This window comes from Falco punctatus, assembly GCF_963210335.1.
Source record: "Falco punctatus genome assembly, chromosome: Z".
Taxonomy (NCBI): Eukaryota; Metazoa; Chordata; class Aves; order Falconiformes; family Falconidae; genus Falco; species Falco punctatus.
In genome coordinates, this window is record NC_137586.1 from 19,538,448 (window position 1) to 19,553,912 (window position 15,465).

General features: G+C 37.8%; 2 protein-coding genes across 3 annotated transcripts in view; one reads left to right on the forward strand and one right to left on the reverse strand.

Annotated features, from left to right (window-relative positions):
* Window positions 1-61: 61 nt before the first annotated feature.
* Window positions 62-5,016, forward strand: LOC308057031 (granzyme A-like). 2 transcript variants are annotated; one of them, XM_080373118.1, is made up of 5 exons: window positions 62-200; window positions 910-1,057; window positions 2,349-2,487; window positions 3,174-3,446; window positions 4,206-5,016. In XM_080373118.1, exons 1-5 carry the CDS (start codon window positions 140-142, stop codon window positions 4,362-4,364), a joined length of 780 nt encoding a protein of 259 aa, XP_080229244.1. In that variant the 5' UTR covers window positions 62-139; the 3' UTR covers window positions 4,365-5,016. The 2 variants fall into 2 exon arrangements, with proteins under 2 accessions (XP_080229244.1, XP_080229245.1); XM_080373119.1 differs by having other exon boundaries at window positions 171-228.
* Window positions 5,017-9,838: 4,822 nt separating this feature from the next.
* Window positions 9,839-15,465, reverse strand: part of CDC20B (cell division cycle 20B) — a 35,877-nt gene continuing 30,250 nt past the window's right edge. Inside the window, exons 9-10 of the mRNA XM_080373113.1 lie at window positions 14,404-14,529; window positions 9,839-13,672 (exon numbers count right to left, since the gene is read on the reverse strand). Coding sequence (XP_080229239.1) covers window positions 13,538-13,672; window positions 14,404-14,529 — 261 coding nt within the window. The 3' untranslated portion in view covers window positions 9,839-13,537. The remainder of the gene's footprint in view (window positions 13,673-14,403; window positions 14,530-15,465) is intronic.

The window sequence follows — 15,465 nt, forward strand, 5'->3', positions numbered from 1 at the left end:
CAGTAAACTGCATTGTTGAGGAGGTTTTTCACTTTTGCCACAGTTACAAATGTCAACTATCCTTAAGAGGAAAAACAAAACCCACATCCTTTTTATTTAGGTATATATATTAAACAGTGAATAAGTAGAAACAGAAATCATGGCAGCTTTCCTCACTTTGTCTGCCTCTGCTGCTGTAATTCTCCTGGTAATTCGTGGAGGTACGTACCCAGTTTGATCCTTCTGAAGGTAAATGCAGATGTATAAAGTTCTAGTTAAGCCAACATATATTAATGTAAAGGAAGCAGTTACAATTATTGAGGTATTATTAGCTCTTTTCCACTGTCTGCATGCGTTTGATCTTTCATACAAACAAAATAATTTCTGAATGAGTAGTACTAATTGAAGTACTAAAGAGGACAGGCTATTTGGAGGAGTTCTGAGGAGTTAACATAATGATTATCTGACCTTTCTCTCCAGCGGCATACACATACATTAGTCTCCTGATTTTATGTTTTTCTGAAAAGCAGGTTCATGTAATATGACTTACCCCATACAGCCCAGTTTCCAGGTATCTGCCCAAGTCATGTATTTTACAACACTTATCATGTGGCAGATCTGAGGTTGCTAGTCACAATGAAAGCTAAAAAATCGACCACAGCAGCAAACTTCAAGATAAGAAATCTGTACAAGAGCAACAATACTTTGGTGTTTGTCTTGTCAAAACTCACCCTACTATCTAATTTTGGTGCCAATGAAACATACAGAATAGTAATGCTGTCTACCCTGAAGACAGCATTGTGACATGTTGTACATACCGGTGTGTCTGTAATAGTTTGTAATTACATTAACTGTTTTTTCTGAGACTTTGAGTGTCTTACAGTATTTGATAGCCCAGTTGTGTCTATTGTGGCTTATTTTTATTTTTAGGTTTCTGTGTGGATATCATTGGAGGATATGAAATAGCACCACACTCGAGACCATTTATGGCCTTAATCGTTGGAAAATATGGAAAATCTATTTGTGGAGGAGCTTTGATCAAGGAAAACTGGGTGTTAACAGCTGCCCACTGTGATGTGTAAGTTCTTACTCCAATTCAGAGATTGTCCTTAGTGAGTACATGGTGTCTCTGCTCAAGAAGTAAAGTTAACATCCCTGGTGGTTTTGTGCATTTAGCATGACCATAATCATGTTCTGATTAGTATGTTTTATAATTTATATTGAGAAGTGTGCTTCAGTGAGTAAAAAATAATATAACTATGTATACTGATCTTCACTTTCTGAAGAGATATTTTACAAGCTTCCACCTGCATGCAAGCACAGAATAGAAGCACTGAAGTAGTGAATTTGGGGGAAAGGTTTATCCCCATTTTCTCAGTCAACTAGTGTATTAGGCCAGAGGACTAGCCAGCCTAAATAGCTGCTCAGAAAACAGAAATATATTCTTTCATTTTATTCTGGAAAAAATATGCAGTTCACCACAGAAAGAGACAGCATGCAGTTACACATGAGACTGCATTTAAGAGAAAATAAAATAAATAAATAACATAATGAAGCTCAGTCAACAGTCAGACAGCTCTTAATAGCTGAAGGAAAGGAGCAGCCAGTTCCTAAGGGTTGTTTGCTGCTGTAAGATGCAAATGAGGGCCAACCTGCACATCTGCTCAAAAAATATTCTCCCATTCAGCTGTAACGTACATTATTATAACGTACATTATGTAACATACAGCTAAACCCATGGCCTGACATAAAGGTCTGCTTGGACTGCTTGACCAAGGAGTGCTAGACTCATGGTTTCTGTACCAGAGAGCCCCAGCAGGTACAACTCTGTCACCACTTCAGAATCTAGTAAGTATTATGATGTTGCAGAACAGTTAGAGAAAGGTAGTAAGTGACGTCCCCTATGAACTCTTAAAACAGTGTTGAAATGGTGTTAGGGAAAAGCAATGGTACAATACAGTCCAGTTGTGGTGATCTCTGAAATAATAATGCTGTGAGCTATTCTCCTAAATTTTCAGCAGAAATTGTAGAGGGCATAGTTAGTGAGACCACTATCCAGAGCAAAGCCGATGCATCAACCCCTCAATCAGTTTCCAAAGGGAAACTACAGGGGTATGTTCACAGTCAAGTACCCAAACCCTGTCTCCTGGAAAGCTGAAAACCGGATAGCATGGATTTTGATTCACTGAGTTAATTTTTTTAACTACTTGTAAAAACAGGGTAATTATATTTTTTTAAATTACTGTTTCTTTTCAGGCATGAGCAAAGAGACTCTGTAGCAGCTGAACATTATAGCATCATATTTAACAGCAAAGAATTATGGAGTTACAGCAAGTGAATACAACTAACCATGTTGTCTGTCTTCTCAGGAAAGGAGGCAAAGTTATTCTTGGAGCTCATTCACTGAAAGCAAAGGAAAAAGAAAGACAGATTTTTCAGATTGCAAAACAAATTCCCTACCCATGCTACTGTTCCAGTTGTAAGGAAAATGACCTTATGCTGCTGCAGGTATAGACTTACACATCACTTGCAGAGTATGCATCTCCTATGATGTACCAGTTTCTTCCTTCTTGTGAGGGAGATGGGCTAAGGCAGTTTCTGGTGACTCTTTTTCTGGGGTGGTATGGTCTGGTCTGCTAATCAAGCAGACTGGGGAATTGGGTATGCACTGGCAACTAAGGCAATCAACAATTCCTGTAATGCATACAATGCTAGAAGTAGAAAAATTCTGGAGCTTTACCAAGATATTTTAATTTCTGGCTTTTCAGTGAAAGAATAAATATTGTCCACAGAAAGAAGCATATTTCACACATAGAAATGATTTGGTTAAAAACCCTAATGTTCTCTCTAAAAACAGTTCTAATGAAAAATGTCTGACTTCTCTGATTCTCAGTTTTGCAGCTCCAGTGATTACTGTTATTTTGTCACTAATGTCTGAGAGCCAGAGAAGTACAATAGGGTATTTCTTAAAGCTAATATTTCAGCAGAAGCTAAATGGGTTTTCAGGAGACAAGGAATACTCATTTTGTTCATTCTTACATTGATGACATAAATCCTGTCACCAAGAATGGAGGAACCCAAAAACAGATTGCAGTAATCCCTCATTACTGTAATGGATAAGATCTGACAGTTAACATCCAGGGGTCCCTGCTAGACTCTGCCCCATAGTAACATATTTTCCATATCCTCTACAGCTTCAGAAAAGAGCAAGACTTAATAAAGCTGTGAAAGTCATTCCCCTGCCTACCTCAGGTGATGATCCCAAACCAGGAACAACTTGCACAGTTGCAGGATGGGGACAAACTCACAATCATCAGAAAAAGTTTTCTAATACCCTGAGGGAAGTCAACATCACTGTCATCAACAGGCAAATCTGCAACGACAACAATCATTATAAAAACAACCCTGTTATAACAGACAACATGATATGTGCAGGATCTAAGAATGGAGGAAAGGACTCATGTTTTGTAAGTATATTTACTGTCTATATCCACATAGATTATATTAAAAATAAAAAATAAATTACTAGCTTTCACACATTTGTAATTTCTGCATCTCTTCAGTTCAATGAAGAGTTTTATTAAAAATAAATGAAATTTCCAAAGCTTGTTCTTATAAATCCTAAAATCAAAACTTCTGATTGATAAATTCACCTTCACAGACTTTGGATATGGTGGTTTTATCCAGGCATATCAGATAGCCATTTTAATAGAAAAACCTCCACATAACTGCTTATAAGCCCACTCTCAAGCAGCTCACTTCAATGGAACAACTTCTCTGATGTCACACGGCTTTGAAACAGGTTTTGCTGATAAAAATCATGTTGACTGGGCCCCAAGTAAAATGCACAACTATGTAAGAACTACCACACCTTAGAAGATTTAAATATTGAATTAACAAAGTTACAAAAAAAGTACTGATTTCTAGAGACTTTCTGCTTTTCAAGAGGAAAGTTCTCAGCTTTTCCTTTTCATATTCAAAAAGACTAACTATTCGTTAGCACTGAGCTAGACTCATTCCCCATTACTCACACTGCAAAAGTCAGATTAAAGTCTTTTTTTTTTTTCTAATGAAAGACTTAACTTCCAAGGAGGAAAAAAAAGAAACCCACAATAATGCTATCTACATTTTTATTTCCTCCATGTTGCTGGTGCAAATTTTACTTAGAAGAAGCATTTTTTAGCTTTTGTAAACTTGAATAACAATTTTTTTCCCCCTTTTTCCAGGGGGATTCTGGTGGACCTTTAAGATGCGACAATGTGATGAGAGGCATCACTTCTTTTGGGAAGACAGACAAGTGTGGTAGTGTTGATGGCCCTGGTGTCTACACTCGGCTCACAAATCAGTACCTTCACTGGATAAGGAAAACCATACGCGGAGCCTAACAGATTGGAGTTTTGACCAAGTGATTTCCTACTTTGTATTTGTAACAGTAACTAGTTTTGAAATACGCTTTTTAAAACAGCTTCATTATACTGGTAAAAGAGGTATTCCCATGCTGAATTTTAGAGCCTGACATTCTTACAGATGAAAATACTTAAGTCTGTTTTCAGGACAGATGTGATTTCAACAGGGCCAGAACAGAGTGCTCTGCTACAACAGCATTTGTAGCTTATACTGTCAGCCATGGAGTCATTCAACAGGTATTTGTGACTCAGGCTTCCGACATTCTTGTGCTGCACATCCAGACTTAGCTCTGCATGGATGAGTATTTCTGACCAAGAATCTAATCTAGCTGTTCGTGTCCTCACTGTATGCTAAGTATATACTGCACTCCTCTGTATCTGGACTTCTGCAAATAAACCTGAAAGTTGTAAAGATGCTAGGTACAGCTCCAGACACCTGAAAAACTGCTTCTCTGCAGCAGAGATGCTGATTTTACAGGTGTAGGGGACTGCTAAACTTCAGAAAATTTCCAGAAACTGGATTTGATTGTGGGAGATAAGAAATGTGCATTTCCTAACTGTCTTGTATTTTAAACCTCTAGATTTCACTCCTTTAAGCACTCTGCAGCTAATAAAGAAATGGCAATCAAAATCTACTGTTTCCAGTTGTCAATTTATGTGAAAAGCTCTGTCTGTTGCAATACAGATAGTCTGTACATAAAGTTTTGGACATGCAATATGTTTGCAGAATGCACCAAGATCAACAACACTATGTTAAAAGATCAATTGAAAACCCATCCTCCAGAGAATACACCAAGTGTCATAGCTGAAGTAACAGTATTATAAAGTGCTGTTCAAAACATAAAACAATCTTAATTTTATGACACCATTACTGCTGTTTCAGATATGCAATGAAATTTTTAAGTGCTTCAATAACCACTTGTCAAACAGCAAACAGACCTATTGTGAAAAATGCTTTTGCCTATCTCTGTATTAACAGTGTTGGGCATTTTCAATGCCATGAACACCTTAAAAGGGCTTGGTTTCATTTTCTGTTGCTTTGGGTTTTTTTACTTGGAAGCAGGCATTGGCTAAGAGAATGCTGAGGACACTCAAAGGGTGGAGAAATCTTGTATTGATTTTCATTAAAAAATGATTGCTTGGTTCATCATGAGCAATTAAACATCCCTTATAAATATGAGAAAATAAAGAGAAAAACTTTTTTACACAACTACCTTCATCTGATCTTGGTGAGAAGAAACAGTAGCTTTGCCACAGAGGAATAATGAAGGGTGAGGAGGGAGAGGGCCTAAACTACAGGGACCTTTACTGAAAGTTTTGATGCTGAACATATTTTACATTTTCTGTCCATTACAAATGTTACACAGTCAGAACTTTCCACATTCCTTATTCTTATTCCTAAAATGCTTGTTCTGGACTCTTGGGCTGAACATACAAACAAGCACAGAAACAAAGACACAGAGGCACGCATAAACGCAGAAGCAAAGCAGGAGCAAAGAGAAGGATTCCCAGCCAAGTAAGATTGCATCAGTGGAACTGAGAGGAGAATTTGCCCCACTGACAGGTACTGACACCCAAAGTGGTGACTTTGATTCTGTCTTTAAACACACAGGAAATAAGATTAGTCCAGACTTTTTCTATTCTGGTAAACTACCAAGCCCTTGCTTAGGAAAGAACAGATTCTAAAAACCTTCAGAAAACAAAAATATCCTTATCAATCTAGTGAAAATCTGTAACAGACCTTCAAGACAATCGATCACCTAGGGCTGTTTCACTCTTCCCATACATTAGTCTTACTTAATTTCTTTCCTCTTTGCCCATTGTTTCTCTGTCTTTCCTTCATCCTCTTACAGCATTTTTTTCATCTTACTGCTTGCAATTTTGTTTGCTTCTTCCTCCTTCCTGAAAGTTACAGGCAGCATCCTTGTCAGTGGAAAATCACCTCAAAGCCAATTCAGTATTTCTCTATTTTTCAGACAGTAGTCCTGACCCCAAGTGCTGCAGAACCTTACAGACCAGGAAGAGGTTCTGATCAAGAAATTTACAGTGCATGAAGAAATGTGCAAGAAAACATGTGCAGCCTTCCTTCTCTAGCTTGAAATTTATGGTCTACCCCGAAATACTTTAAAACTTTTTTTTTCTCTTTTTTTTTTTTTTTTGTTACATGAGTGTTATTTAGTGAATTGTGCAAAATGAACTAGTGAAACTGGACTTACATGGTAAACAAAACATTCTAGCCTCTGTCACCACTGCCAGTAGTGGAAATCTGTGGAAAAAGCAGAAGCAAGAGCAAGAAGATAGAACTGAGTTTTCATCTAGGTAGGGACTTCTTCTGATCAAGAGGCATGAAACCATTCCCAATAAGCTCCACCAACTACGGAATGGAACAAGTTTTAGGTACTAGCTAAGAAAAATGTTACAATCATTTGATGTCATTGTGACATCTAGAATGTAACAATTTCTTCTCACTGTGGCTATATGTGATAACTGGGGGAAATAAACAAGTATAAACTCCATTATACAAACCAATGCAACATTTAAGTACATAGCATCAAGTCAGATCATATTGTGGCTGAAAAACAGGGAACTGTCTGCTAGAGACTAGTGCATTTATTTAGGCACAAAACAAAATGATTCCCCAGTCTGAGATTCTTTAATCCATTTCATTGCATTACAGACAGACAATTGTTTTGTTGTACTGACATACCTGGGAAGACACATGCCCTGTATGGGCAATGATGTTTTCCCTCTTATAAAAACAATTTTATCCTGAAGTTTTGGATTCCATATCTTTTACAGTGCTCCACCTTGGACAGGACTGTGGGCACTAAGGCCCGAGTTTAGGCAACTTAGATTTAACTTAATCCTCTGTGCCACCTCTGGAAACTCAGCCTTTAATGCATACAGACCTCTGGTGCAGAACAAGCTGACCTCTTAGAAATAGGTTCTGATTTCCATCTCAGTCTGGGCCTGAACAACATACCAGGCGCATAATAAGCAAAGAGCTAAAAATATGTCACATTCTACCAGGAGAATGTCAGGATTTCATGTTTTGTCCAAGACTTTGTATGTTAAGACTTCTACACTGGCAGAACAACACAGCTATGCAAGTACAATGATGTACTTTCAGCAACTGCACACTCTAGTATTCAGCAGCATTACCTGCAAAAGACCTCAAATTCCTATTACAGCAAAATAGATATTTGCCATGTGAGAGAAACTGGCAGTAAAGGACCTAGAAAAGAAGCACATCCAGAAAAGGTACTCAAATACATGTTTAATTTCACTCCAGATTAGTCACAATCTGGAATTTAAATGCATGCTTAAATGCTTTCTCAGACATGGTCAGAGAATAGAGGTACAGGTCACACATACAAAATTGTGTCATATTTATGATTTAATTCTACTGAAATCAGTGACTTCTTCCATCTTTAGATATTAAGTTAAAATACTTCTGGGGCAATACAGTTTGATCACTCAGTAACGAACTAGCATAATTAACTAACAAATGAGCACTTCTCAGTGAGAAAGAAATGTATTTTCTTATTTTGACAGTTAAGCATCCAACAGAATATGCATGGCTTCAGTACTGACCAGCTCCTACCCTACCACAGCCCCCCATCACGTGTTATACACCTCTTCCTACATTTGGCAAACCAATACAATGTAGGTACTGTCTAAGGAAAGAGAGAGAATTTCTGTAAGAATCATAAAAACATACAAGTAAAGAGATTAATTACACTCCTTTCCCCCTATTCAAAAGAGAAAAGAAGTTTTTAACATTTTCAAAAACTTTTAAACTCCTTTCAAAACTATTTTGAATATTTAAATCAGATTATAAATATTTGATAAAATCTGCTGCAACAAACACGCTCATATTAGAAGACAGGCACAGGATAAGTAATTTCCCATTCTTAGACATCAGCTTCTTGGTAGTCATTTCTCAATTGATAACCAACATTCTCATTTTCTAACCTATTTTGAAGACCACATGAGATGATGTCAGAAACAAGCAGTTTAGTAGCAGATTTATTGTAAATTAACATTTTACTAGATAAAAAAGATGAGTGGTCTCAACCTTCCACACCTAAAGATTGCATACACGTGACTTATCAACAGAAGATGAGGTTTTTAAAATTTCACACCCATTTCCAGATACTTGTGCCCCTGTTAACATCATCAACCTCTTTTCATGCATTTGTAAAATGTAATTTTCCATGGGCTGACACTGCTTTACTGCCCTCATCTCCCATTCTTCCCCAGCTACAGGTAATACTCAAAATAAATCTCAAAAAAGCAGAAAAAAAAAGAAATCCAAACAATATGAGTTTCTGAGCTCACAGGGTTTTTAATATGCAAATGTATGAGTGAATCCTTACCCCTTGCCTCCTGTCATTCCTAATAATGAAAGCAAAGCTCCAAAGATGTCTGTGGATAGAACACATTTTGAATAGCACTGAATAGCACTAAATTCCATCTGAATAGCATCTGAGGACCAATCCTGACATCTTTACTTAGCTGTTGACAGTGTGCAAGTCTTAACACGGGCAGACATCTGTTAAAGTCCAAGAGGTTTGGTCCTTGTGAACGCTAAAGAAGATTCATAAGAAGGTGATAGCTGCCAGGTTTGCTGACACCCAGAATTAATTGGTAACCTTAAGGAATGAATGAACTAAATGTTGTGTTAGATCCAAACTTCTTTAACTATGCCCATCTGGCTTATTAACCAGTTCATTACATAATTATACATAATATAACTATTATGTGATTACTTATATTTTCAATCATTGTTAAACATATCAGGTAAGTTTAAGGAAAGGAAACAATTCAAAACAATAAAGACAGTTTTCTAATTAAGCTAGTTATCATTACTACTATGAAAAAAACAAAGAATTCCTAAGAAATCATTTATATTTAGCCACAATTACATATTTAACCTAGATCTCTAGAAATACTTAGACAGATTCTGTTCCATGACCCATGTGATATATAGAACAATACAGACCCCTGGACTGTCCTCTGCTGATTCTAGCCCTTTGAATGATTCAAGGGAATTTACACATATTGGCATGTGGCATCCCAATGGGGACGGTAAGAAGATGTAAAATCACTTAGAAAATCATAGCTAAAAGCAGGACCTAAGATTTTACGCTGGCACTTGATACAGTGTAGATTCCATCCATGCTTGCTAGTTTAATGAAAATAAATATCATGTTATTCTTCAGAGTCAGAATATTTTTTCTCTAGGGTAAGTAAGACAAGCTACTAACATTTCACATGATGGACTGACGGGGAAAATTGCTTTTTCTTGAAAAAAAATATACTATCTTCTGCCATGTTTCCACTGGAAGGAACACACATATTTTGAATTATTGAATCTTCTAAATACATTTAATCACTTGCTTTCAAGGAAAAGAAGTCACAAGAATGAGCTGAAATAATCATTAGAAAAAGCCTTGCTGCTGTGCTTGCTCTCCCCAGGCTCACAGCATTTCCACAGACAAGCTGTCCCATCAGCCGCAACAGAAAAGAGCCTGTTCTGATCTGGGTTCAGAGCTATATGCAGGACTCTCCCTTTGTGACCTGTAAAATAAAATATATACAAAAGAAGGAAAGACTCATCACAATTCTACTCTGATTATGCCAGTCACTTTCACCACTGCCACACATACTATAGCTTGTTCCACTTCTACTGTAGCAGCAAAATATGCTGCATAGGATGTGGGAAGCTAGCACTACCTATAGAATATTTTCACGTTAAGAAAGAGCTGAAGGCAGTATTTTCTCATTAGGGATCAAGCTTTAACTGCCAGGACTGCAGCACACTGAGAAGATATTTCTGTCAAAGGAGAGCATTGAACCTGAACTCTTTGATTCTCCACACACTTACAACGTAAGTCTCATCTGTGTTTGGTGATGTATCTCACTGCTGAGACACCCCATCTGGCTGCACATACCTTGGGGACAGTTTGCAGCTGATCCAACAATAATAAGACTGTGTCCCCAGCTGCTCAGTTATTGTTGTTAAGAAGATCATTTAACAGTGATCCTACAAAATAATTTACTGGAATTGTATATTGAGTTTGTCCGCAGTTGCAGTAGGCTTTGGGAGCTAGACATTGAAGACCACAAACTACACCAGTCTGGGAGAACAAAGAATGTGCAAAACTCATTAACCTGATTATACAAGAATCTCTCTCAGTAGAATCAACTGAATTTGAACTGAAGCCAGAAAGAGTCTGATACTAAGCTGAGACTGCTGAGAGCTGTATTTACCTCACTGCTCTGCCATAGACCTCCTGTATCATCTAGCACAATGCCAATGCTAAGCAAATCCATGAAGCTTTTAAGCACACAGGGGCCTGAGAAATGAGGAGCCTTTTCACTCCAAGTTACTGGCCATTAGCTCCTCTGGTTGGGTGAGTTACCGACAATCATATAGCAGAGCTAGTCACCCAAGGTCAAAAAAAACCTTCTGAGACGCAGTGTATCTCACCTAAAACAGACCAGATGAACCACATCCTAAAAGGAAGTGTGAAGGTACATATGAAGTCTTGGGTGACCAACTTGAATGAGCATAGGTGACACATCCTCTGTACCCAAGTTCACTACGAACACAAAGGAACAGCACTTCCCTAGCTCAAAATAATTTTATGAGAATAAACATGTGAGGAACTGTAAAGCCCTCTGATACTGTGGTACTTACCACAACGGCACCTGGTGAAGATTCATAGAACTGCTGCAGATGGACAGTCTGCCCTAACTTTGCGAAGCTGCTACAGAGCCACTGTGACAAAAAGCAAATATCAGCTGTCCTGGTGCTAAGTAACATGGTCCCTCTGCTAAACTTTGTGACTAGAATTTTGGTAACAACATTATATTATTTCAGCAGAATCTAATTTTCAGGCTTTGCTCCTTCTCAGGTTATTGAAGTGTACACTATCTTTGTCAATATTTAAGATCATGAATTTACAATTCAGCAAATTCTTTACACTGCCTCCATTCAGTGTCTGTAGTGACTTTGACAGAAGAGCTGGAGATGTAGTTTTTGGAGGCACCCAAATCTATCCACAACACTGACTGAAATTTAATTAACAGTTTCAGTCAAAAAGAAGTGAAGGGGGACAGGGAGAAATCAGAAAAGTTGAGATACTCATTTCCATGTTTTCTGAGTGGAGTTTTCTGGTTTTATTTCATTGTTTCAAGATCACATTCAGATATGTTTCAAAGCAATTACTGTTTTGTTTGCTGGTGTGTTTTCTTTGATCTACCACATCTTTTCTAAGGGGAGGGCATTTATATCCAAAATTTAATCTTTTTTTCTAGTAAATTACTAGTTCTATCAGGAGTATCTCAAAAATCGACTTAGTGCTATAAAAAGGTTACTATCTTTCAGTTGTTATTCTGTTCTGAATATGCTCAGTAATAGGTAACCTCAATTACTAAACCACCTAAAAGTAGCTTGACAAGGCTTCATTGTTAGCTGAGGTCTTCAGCGTTTTGCAGGAGGATTAAATAATGAGATTCAGTTAAAATTTATCTGTTCATTTTTTGGGGTGTAAAACTCATGTGGTTAAGGATGTCTGAGGCTCACTTTGAACCATCCCACAATCATTCACCACAGTATTTTTTCTGAACATATTTTGATACATTCACAATTTTTTTCCAATATTCAATTGCTTATAGTAAGGTATTATGAGCTGTCATAAGCATGAATGTATGTGTGTAACAATTACCTCGTCTATTTGTTCATGAAAATTAGTTTCTTTTGCATATAAGTAAACTGAATAGGAAACAGGATGATAAGTAAACCTCTGGCTTCACCAAATTACCAATGCATTTGACTTATATGGTAAATACTTTACACCATACACTATTCTCAAAGGTGAAATTCAATCTAGTTTTCATTTCAAATAGTATATTCAAGACTTACAATGATTTCAGAAACCTCAAGCTACTTTATAATGATGGTGTCACTTTCCAGATCATTTCTCAGGAACATCACAGGACATTCCTTAAAAGCTGTACATAAATGAGGATGGATAAGGAAAAGCAACACAGACAAGCAACATTACACAAAGATAATGTAACTACATCTACATATGTCTCTTCTGCCCTTTCTCTTCCATCCATCTTTGTTTTGACTCTCTTGTGCTTTCCTCTTACAGGCTAGTGTTGAAGCCAAGTCCCTGGTTCCACCCAAGTCCCTGGTTCCAAGCACAGCATCCCAGTATAGCTAGGATTTAATAGATTAGGAATTTAATGAATGCTTTCAAATGTAGCAATAGGGTACAAAAAGTATTTGTTAATATCAGCTGTCAGGTTAAAAATCCAGGGCTTCTTTGGCCATATCTTGTCAGCCTGTGAAAAAACAACCATACTTGGGAAAATGCAGTCAGTGTGCAAGTAATTTGTGACTTTCCTTTAACTTCAGATGCTTCTGTTGGATTGCTTCAGTTAACACTGAAACAAGTAAAATAATGGATAGGAAGTAACAGCAAGCATCAGAAACAAGGTGACTTAATAGAAAGTAACATTTATGTGTAGGGTAGCCCTACAGCACCATGGACCAATACAGAGCTGCAAGGAAACTCCACTTTCCTTTAGCTGTCAGCATGGTACAAGGGAAACACGCTGCACCGCATTGCTTCACAGCCCAAATCATGCATTAAAACCCAGACAGCTCTAAATAAAACACGGAGATTTATTTCAAACACCATTTGGACGCTGGTTCAGTATCCTTACATGATGAGCTGCAAAATCAAAGAGCCACATCTAGTTTGTGTTGCCCAGGAGACCATCAGCCTCAAATATATTGGAGGCAACCTGGCACTGGCACACTCGATTCAGGCCTAGTAAGCCTTAGGGAGAAGTGGAAATCCACATCCTGCACCTGGGATGACCTTAGAAATTAGAGGAGAGAATCCCATCATTAAAATCAAGGAATTTTACAGAAGCACCTTACACGATTATCTTAGGAAGTCAACATTTACAATCCCATGAATCAGAATTGTGCTTATGAATGTATGTGGTGTAGGCAGAGGGAGGATGTGTAGGTGACTGCTCTTTTAACTCTGTATGTAAATGTGTAAAGTATGCACTTGCAAAAACACAGTGATTAGACAGACAGTTAACTGAAATAGTTAAAACTATTAACTGAAATACTTGCCATAGAGTTCTGATGAATTGATAAGCATGGGATACTTCCATATCTTCATCTGATTTCCAGGAAGGCCTTGTCCAGTCATCAGTTCACTGGTTTGGGGTAACCAGAGCAAGGAACAAACCTATTGCAATTTAAAATTCTGCTTTTGTTTTCAGGAAGGGTCAACATAACACCATTCAATATATTTCAAAGGTTATCTACAACGTTTAAACAAGCTACTGAGAAATAGTCCCAGCAGGATATTTACTTATTTAAAAGGATCATTTCTTTCTTTACAATACTTCAAAGTACAATTGCCTTATTGTCCTATGTAAATGTGATTAACAGCCTATTAGTATAACACCAAAGCCCTTCAGACACATCCTCAGCTAAGTTGTAACAGCTCCAGGAAAATCAACAGTTAGGCTGCTTTACTCCAGCTGCGAATCTGTTCTTCTGTCTCTTAATATTCAAACTCCAGAGGCAGATATTTGCCCTCTGACTCTTCTAACCTCTTCCCACCCCAGGACTCTGGGAATTTTCCCTCCCACTCAACATTCTCTCCACATCCAAGAGTTTTGGCCAGAACTATTATTGCCAATAAAGAAAAGATTATGCTAAGTGTCTGGCTGCAAGACCACCTCCTCTTCAATCACTTCTGTGTGGAGACAGAAGCAGTGAATGGAAACAACAAACTGCTTCTGAGTTCAGTCACACACTGCCGTGTTGAATGTAGCACAACTGCACATCCAGAGAAAATCCTGCTGTTCTTCTGACTGCAGAACCACCCTCAAAGTCAGTGGTAGTTTGCCAAATGAGCATAGCTTTACCAGAAGAGCATAGCCTAAGTATGCAGACATTTCATCATTTCACCTGAGAATCTGTAGCTGCACTTTGGATAATTTTCTCACAATTTATGTCCCAGACACGCAAAATCCTGTCCTTCATTCCACCCCCTGTAGCAAGGACTTTGGACTGCCAAGGACACCAGTTCATTGCCTAAAAAAAAAAAAAAAAAAAGAAAAAAAAAAAAAAGAAAAGAGATGCCAGAACAGACTAGGAGGTTAGCTGTAAAAACAGAATAGTTTTTGCTTAAAAGACTAGTTGGAAAAATGAACTGCAACAAGCACCCAGAATACACGTTCACAGAACTCAGGATCCCAAAACTCCAAATGTTGCTTTCCTTGTCATTGCTCCACAGTAGCCTGCACTGGCCCACATACACTCACAGAACTCCAGCTTCTCTGTTTACCCTTCATAGACTCACACTCAGGACCAGAAGAACCCAGCAGGATACGGTCTTGCTGCCTATGCTAAGCCATCACAGAAGCCTAAGCAACGTGACTTATAGGGCTTTAAAAGAGACAAGATTTCTTCTGACATATTTCCAGGATATGCCTAAGGCCCAGACTCTACCTGAAGAAAAGCTAAGAATTCAATTCCATCTGTTTCAACAAACTCCTTCAACCTTTTAACTCCAATGCTTCAGGCCAGCCTCAGACTTTTGGGAGAATAAACAGCTCATATATTCTGGGCTCCCCTGCCTCTTATTGCTGATACCGGTCCTCTCTCCCACACAGACTGGAACTTTCTAAAGATGAAAAATCTTAAATGGTCTCATTTCCAGTTTCCTACTTCAGATTATTTGCTACCAGCGAACACATAAAAATATGGACAGAAGAAACTGCATATTTAAATTAACTGCAGTAGAGAGAACTTTCCAAAATTCCAAAAATTGAAAGATCTTGTTTGTTAACTTGTAAGTATTGCATCATCAAACTTTTCTGTGCAAGGCAGAGAGATAAAGAAGGCTGTAAATTTTAGTTCTGTTTGACATTATATTTACAAAGGCCTACTAATCCAGTAAAATTTCATAATCAAAGCCCTAGCAAATTTATCTGTGACTTGGTATGAGGAGAACTGGTCTTAAAATTA

Excerpts from the sequence above, each read along its gene's own strand:
- LOC308057031 (XM_080373118.1), top strand. The coding sequence starts at position 140 with ATGGCAGCTTTCCTCACTTTGTCTGCCTCTGCTGCTGTAATTCTCCTG. Across the intron at positions 2,488-3,173 it reads ATGACCTTATGCTGCTGCAG|CTTCAGAAAAGAGCAAGACT; the intron begins GTATAGACTTAC and ends TATCCTCTACAG. Across the intron at positions 3,447-4,205 it reads GAGGAAAGGACTCATGTTTT|GGGGATTCTGGTGGACCTTT; the intron begins GTAAGTATATTT and ends CCCTTTTTCCAG.